We start from the raw sequence: 7261 nt of genomic DNA, 5'->3' as shown, positions 1-7261 counted from the left end.
CATAAATTATTTAGTAATTATACAATACGTAAAGTATTAAAAGGAAAGAAACGATGAAATATTATTTATTTACAAGTATCCTTTTCCCATCCAGCAACTCTTACGCTTTTAATTTTGTTTTTTAATACTAGTAGCGTCCTCATGCAACAAGCAATGTAACTATCTTAATGCTCTCCAATTATCTCGTATGTTCAAATGTTTTAAAAATAATTAAATATTCGACAATCGACAAATAAAATCTCGTACAAAATGTATGATTTATATTATTGATTTTAGACGCAGATCCTCAAAGTCTCTTATACTATTAAACACGAAAACTTGATATTCCTATCACATTTAATTTGGTATAGACTTAGAATTATTACGTTCTATAAAATTATATATTGTACATATGAAATCATTTGAATTACATTTCCCTTATGAACTTTTTTACCTAGAAACGAGGAACGTTTCTGTTAGTAACTGTGGAGTCCATAGAGGGCTCGCAAGCGATTTGCTTTAACAACGACGGTTTCGAACAAACAGTTTCGCGCCGCACAGTCACACAAAGTGTTCACCTGGTGCATTAATTATCCTTTATGTCTCGTATATAACTTCGGTGCACCGCCCGTGTATTCCTAATAAACGACAAGAACGCGAATCTTTTCCTTCAGTTTGTGTAGTGGTTTTTGATGTGTCGACTGTGGTCACGGCTACTCGATACGAAATTGTATCCTTGTGACGTAGCGTAAACATGTAACTAAATATTACTACTGCGCGTATAGTATTGTACAAACGTGGTACACGCTTTTTTGTTGTGCATGGCTTTAGTTGTCATCGTCCTAACTCGTCGAACCTTGAACAGTTAATTGAAGTCGGATTCACGGTAAGTTGCTTTTTCAATTCTCTCTGTTAATTAAGAACTGCAAAGCAAATGAAATCGCGTTAAAACATGGAGTTCTCGGTATTGTATATTTGCAACATTTTTTTGCTTGCGTCTGTTTTGTAGCACATTACGACATCGTGACTCGTTACAACACTTTGTTTTTAATGAACTGATAGGCATCAATTAGTAGGTCTGAGTTTTACTCCTTTTCCGCGCAAGAGTATCAATTAAACAAAAACAATATAATTATAGTGCGTGTACTTTCCATTTTGTCTCTCAAATCATCGTAAACTGATAATTTTGCGTTACACGTGTAGAAAGAGAAATCCTTTCATCTATTATATCAGTCGAAGCACTGAATAATTCTAATTTCTATAAAGTTTCGTTGATATTAGTATGAGTAGAGATCACGTGAAGTTATCGAAATCTCGAGCAAAATAGATTGCGACTACTTTTTATAACTCCGAAAGAAACCTCTGACTTCTATCTTCCTCTTTGATACGCTTCTACCGTTATGTTGCGCAATGTATATACGGCCGTGTAACCCGTGCAGATCTGTTCTCGTCCTTCGAGTGCGACAAGCGTATGGTGCACCGCAAAAAGAATTGGTAATTTATACTGTGTACTGCGGTTACAAAACCCCATAACTCTTTCATATTCAAAGCTGACGACGTAAGGGATTTCACCATTGAATTTTAAATTAAAAAACATTTGAAGTGAATAGTAAAACTCAAAAGATTTTCGATACAAATTAGTAAACGGAGTTATGCGAGCTGGATGAAGCGTGTAGCTTTATTGAACTCAATTGAACAGCAATATATTGTGGACAGTCATCAAGCTCCATCATCATACAATGCTTCACAGTACTATATCTAATATACATATGTAAATACATGGCAGTCGTAATTGCACATTCTGGTCATTCAAAATGTATCGTAACGTATTATGTAGTTAGCCGGCGGACCGGTTTGGAGTACTTAATCTAACAAAAGAGACGATATCGTTAACGCTCGTCCTTGGTGGAATCGATTGGTGGAAGAGTTGAATGGTTTCGCGCCATAATACAAGATTTTCTTCCTTTATCGGATACGCAGTAGCGGATCAGCGTTCCAATCGCCCGATCGTTTGCTTCGGAATATAACCCGTATATTACTCACAATTGCCGATCGTTAATCGTCTTGAACTTCTTCTGATGTAATCTTAAGCTTAAGGGAAACTTACATCTTTTGAGCCGTGACTCACTACCAACCGTTACCGCAATCATAATGAATAAAAATTTATTTATATTTTTAAGATTATCTTACTTTTTAAATTGTGTCTGTTTCTGGTAGAAGACGCAATTAAACGAGTCTCAAGAAAGATAACGTAACGTGATACGTCAAATAATTACATGACTCGACATTTGTAACTCAACCGTCAATTTCGAAACAACATCGATCACGAACCTGTTTCTTCTTCTTCTTCCTAATGTAAAATGCTTGCTTCCTCTGCAGTACATTATTTAAAAGTCTCTTCGAAAGAAAAGAATAATCGAGTTCACAGTTTCCTGATCGAGCTGACAAGAACCGGACGCTTGGCATCTGCTCGATTAACTTTTCTCAGAAAAGCACACAGGTGTCCCGCCGAGATACTGTTTTATTTTAATTCATCAAACAAAGCTGGTTTCGATTCCCTGTCACTTTATTCTATATAAAAAGTTGTTATATTATTAAGTACATCATTACTATAAAAATTAGGTTTCGTTATTAAAATTGCATTACGAAATACGTCAGTCGACAATGTAATTTCCGCTTCGCGGTGCAAAATTATTAATTGACTTAACTAAATGTGGAGCACCTGCCGGTTTCTATATATTTTACTAGTGGACGCTCGCATTTTTTGGAGAACGGTTTAACCTGATAGCGCAAGAACGATCGGTGAGTCAGCCGTGCCGGTAACCGGCTTCGTCCATCTTTCTTTTCACCTTTTTCACTTCCACCTTGGCGACTGTCCTTCCTCTCCGTCAACCTCTCGTCTCGCCTCCACGTGCTGCCTTTTCTCTTTATTCCTCTCCAACCTGCCGTCCTCCTTTTTTCCCCTTTGTTCAATTTCGGCGCAGGTGGTTCTCCTCTTGTCTTTCTCATAATAACATCTCTTGTCTGCTGTACCTTTATTCTTTCATTCGATTTATATTAAAACAGAGTCTTTTAAAAACCGTTTTTCGTTAAACTAGCATAACGTTTCATTGTGACAAATAAGGATTACGAATTGAGTGCGTTCGAACTAGGTAGACGTGTCTTAAATCCATCGTTCGCCTGTATTACCGCGGTAGGCGATGCCTTTCCTTCTCTTTCCAACCAAGCCAAGCCGTTTCTCCTTGACAGTCTTTCTCGCACCTTTGTTTCCCAATGCTCTAACACTAACACTTTAGAGCGAATCGCAACAGGCGACTTCATTGCGCGCCGTTCGCTCGTGACCGCTCGAGCAACGAGGTTCCTCCGACATGCGAGGTCCTTTGTCTTCTTCACTTACCGATTTCGACTGAATACGAGTATAAAAAATAAGTCGCTTAGTGTTTTCTTGAATTTCGTCATAATTTCGTGTGCCATTGTGTGATTCAAAGAGTGACGAGAAAGAAAAAGTGTGGCCTGCGTTAAAGTGTTCCGAAACATTTCTGAATAAGTAAGTTTAAGAGATTAGTTTTATGTTATCAGTGCATTATTGTTCACTTCAGAATAAAATTAATGTTGGAACGATTGACTTTCAACGAGAGGATAAAAGTAAACGTCGTATCCAATTCCTTATGCTGATAATCTTAACTCTTTTAAACGTCGCATCATATTTTCTTATGGTTCACGTTTCGCGATAGTGTTGATTAGTTTTTATAGTTATAATTGCAGCTGGCGATATGATTGAACGAGCTGTAGTAGGAATGGTTGTACTATCCATAAAAGGATTCGAGTAGTTTTAAACTAAAGTTGAAATATGAACTACAAAAGGAACAGCAGTGTACGTGACACGAATAAATTACGTTGTTAAAAATGAATGCGATGCGGGTAGGAGGTGTTCACTGACATATTTGTGATATCATAATTATATATTGATTACTGAAACTCTCGACTAAAGCGTTCGTTTCACTTTTATCACGATTTTTCGCTTCTGTGCAAATCAGTATTTAAATACTGAAGTAAATATAGAAACGTGATAATTATTATCGATGACTGACGGATGCGTGCCGCAGAAAATGAATTCGAACACGACTGATCATTCGCGAATGGCTTGAAGAGACTGGAAAATCGAAGTAAAAGTCTCGATGAGCAGTTACATGAACCGGTCGCGGTCGCAAGATACATTACGTCTCGACGGTGTTTCACCTAGAAATGAGTCACACCCGGTGTAGCAATACCTCGTTTGATGTTTCACAGACGAATACGATTCATTTATTAATCCTATCATCAACAATGAAATGCATAATGAGATGCACGATTTGCTGTTCAAGTTAATATTATATATTTTTTATATTGTGCATGCAATTTGTAGATTTTTAAAAAAGGTAGGACACACCGTATTTTGTCATTCGATTATAGATGATTTTAGTCTAAACATTGTGTAATGAATTACTTTTCCAGTTGCGAATATATCGATAAGGTTTCGTTTCTGTAAACCTTCAAAGATAAATTTAGCTTGCATAAGGCACTCGAAGGGAGTGCCAGTTTTGACTGTCCCATGTTTATCGAACATATAAAGTATATCAATTTATGTTAACTATAAATTGCTTCAGATTTGCGGTAGGGGAAAGGAAGAGTTTGCAAGATGTCCGAATATTGCGAGTACATGTGGGACACTACGAGGGGTCACGTAAGCTCCGCTTTGGCTCGGAGTATTTATGAGGAGGAGGCCAGGTTCGACAAACGTGATAAGAAACTGGCTATTAAAACCGTCCGAGCGATATTGCGTGAAATGCCGGATGTAGGTGAGGAAGAATCTATTCGCAACGCTTCAAATCCGCTGCTTTCGATCAAACCATTTTTAATTCCAAGCTATCATCCTGCACTATAATAAGTTTTTCCTCAACACAGTCCCGTTAGTAATAGTAAACTACCAGCGTTTCCTGTTAGCGAACAGATGTTCGCCTAGGGTCTTATGATTCGTTTTCCGTGCGTCGATCCACGAATATCCGGCATTCATGTCGACGGCTTCCTGCCGGCTACTTTTTTCCACGCGAGGCATTACAATGACCCACTCGTTTTGCTCTTAGAGTTGAGGCACTGCACGGACGAATATATTACGCGTTTCCTGTTGGCCCGGAAGTATCGCACAGAGCAAGCTGCCGCTCTGATAGCCGCTTATCAGGCGCAAGTAGCGAATCGACAAGATATCTTCGGCAATCTAACGGCTAGAGATCCAGCCATACAACGGGCGTTACGCGCAGGAATACCGGGTGTACTTCCGGCGCGTGACAGGTATTTTAAAATTCAAATCCATTCACTTCGTTTTATTAAAACAGTTCCAGTTTAAATATCATATTCAATTTTGCAGAAAAGGAAGATGCGTGCTCGTGATTTTAGCTTCGCAGTGGGACCCGATCGCGGTGCCAGCATTGTCGGTTCAACGAGCTCTCTTTTTGGTCTTGGAAATTCTGATACAAGATCCGAGAAATCAGGTACGATATCTTTTTTTAGTCTCGGGATAATTTGAGGAACAAAAGATCTCGCCAGCCTGTTCTTTAGCTTCGAGCGTTCCATTTTTGCCCTTAGCAATCCGGTTTCGTGGCTGTGGTAGATTGGAGCGGATTCTCTTTACGACAAGGCAGTGCCTTGGGCGCAGCGGCACTGCGAAACCTAATAGCCGCTCTTCGGGGACGATTTCCGGCCAGATTCAAAGCTGTACACTTCTTGTCGGCACCGCTGTACGTTCAAGCCACGTTGACCCTCGTGAAACCTTTCTTAGACGAAAAAACTCGGAACAAAGTAAGTATAACATTCCGTGTTGTTATAATAAATTACGAGATTTTGCATGAGTTCAAAAGATCAAGCTCCTGAGCACGAGCAACTGTAATCAGGTCGGTAACAAATTGCTACAAGACAAAGAGTCTAATTGCGCGTATAACCGCTTGCAGAAACCGGCTTTGCATACGTATGTACTTAGATAGGGGGAGTTAAATATTGACCAGGAGATAATTTACGCTTGGGACTTCAGCATGTAGCAGAGATATTTACACAAAGAGTGAATAAGTAATTGAACGATCGTTTAATCCTAAGGGGATCGTTCAGTACGTTGCACCGTGAGAATAATCGCGTGGCAATAAGACTTTATCACTTTCGTGATATTCACGGTTGCGTGTCCGACGATTATTTCTAGATCTATCTGCACGGAAACAATCTGAGCACCCTGCACCAACACTTGCCCACTGACATTTTGCCAGCGGAGCTAGGTGGCACAGGGCCAGCGTTCAATCCAGGTCTATGGGCTGAACCAGTTATTCATTCAGCTATGAAAGAGGCCGAACTAGCCGCGAAGGAGCGGATCGAGAATGCAGAACGGTCTTGTGATAAGAACCTCGAGCTGAGAGACGCAGATAACAATAAACCGAACGAAACAGACTCCGTAAAGTCCAACAACGTCGTGAGCAAAGAAAACGGAAGGCGATTTTTCAATCCCTTCGGCAGTTCTGTAAAGAATCAATCTGTGAGGAAACCCGGAGGGACAAACGTGGAGCTGGATCTAATTAGTCACAGTAATGAAGAGGCGAGAGAATGCAGAAAGGATAGCAGGACGATAAAGGAGAATGTAGATTCCTTTTGTAGAACCAGAGACATGAAGTTAAATAATGGCAACGGTTACTTCGATAATAGAAGAGAACGAGACGTGGAAGATAACTTATTAGAGTCTCAGCCGGAGAGGAATTTGAACAAGCCGGACAGCGACGACAACAAGGACAATTCATTGGATAACAGACCAGATAATGCTTTGATCGAAACAAGTAAGATTGAGAATCTCTCAGAAGAAGCGAATCTCATTACGTAATAGAAACCTGCTCGAGCTGTTAGGTCGAAACAAATTCATTGATCAAGTACTTATACCTGAGTTGACTTTGATTTATTCGAATGTCATTAGGTTTAGGCAGGATGCAGTAAGTACTATGAAACAAATTTGTATCTCGCTGGTTTTTAAAAGATCTATTGTGATAAGGTATACAGCATTATTTTTAATGTGTACTTAAATCTTAAATATTGACGAGGCTTCTGTTCTTTCATATCATACAAATAAAAGACTGTTAAATCGAATTAGTACATAATTTGAATGTTAACTGGAAAGTGAAGAAATTTAAATAGTATACTGAAGACTTTTGTTTACACAATTTTTACTGAATTCTTTTTATAAAAATAGTTTACTTTTTTGAACGTTACTCAAACA

The 7261-nt window shown here is 39.1% G+C and overlaps 1 protein-coding gene across 4 annotated transcripts in view; it reads left to right on the top strand.

The window, feature by feature from the left end:
- LOC108623489 (clavesin-2) overlaps nt 1-7188 on the top strand; it is an 8863-nt gene extending 1675 nt beyond the window's left edge. The window contains exons 1-6 of one of the 4 annotated variants that reach the window (XM_018022038.2): nt 548-865; nt 4626-4817; nt 5103-5307; nt 5384-5507; nt 5602-5814; nt 6206-7188. In XM_018022038.2, the coding sequence (XP_017877527.1) occupies nt 4658-4817; nt 5103-5307; nt 5384-5507; nt 5602-5814; nt 6206-6871 (1368 nt within the window). In that variant the 5' untranslated portion in view covers nt 548-865; nt 4626-4657 and the 3' untranslated portion in view covers nt 6872-7188. Of the gene's footprint in view, nt 1-547; nt 866-2422; nt 2782-2980; nt 3527-4625; nt 4818-5102; nt 5308-5383; nt 5508-5601; nt 5815-6205 lie in introns of those variants that run through there. The other 3 variants (XM_026812329.1, XM_018022039.2, XM_026812328.1) reach the window with 3 other exon arrangements.
- The last annotated feature ends 73 nt before the right edge of the window (nt 7189-7261 follow it).

This window comes from Ceratina calcarata, unplaced genomic scaffold (assembly GCF_001652005.2).
Source record: "Ceratina calcarata isolate Rehan_Ccalc_2016 unplaced genomic scaffold, ASM165200v1 scaffold27, whole genome shotgun sequence".
Taxonomy (NCBI): Eukaryota; Metazoa; Arthropoda; class Insecta; order Hymenoptera; family Apidae; genus Ceratina; species Ceratina calcarata.
This window is presented reverse-complemented; position numbering and strand designations above follow the sequence as displayed.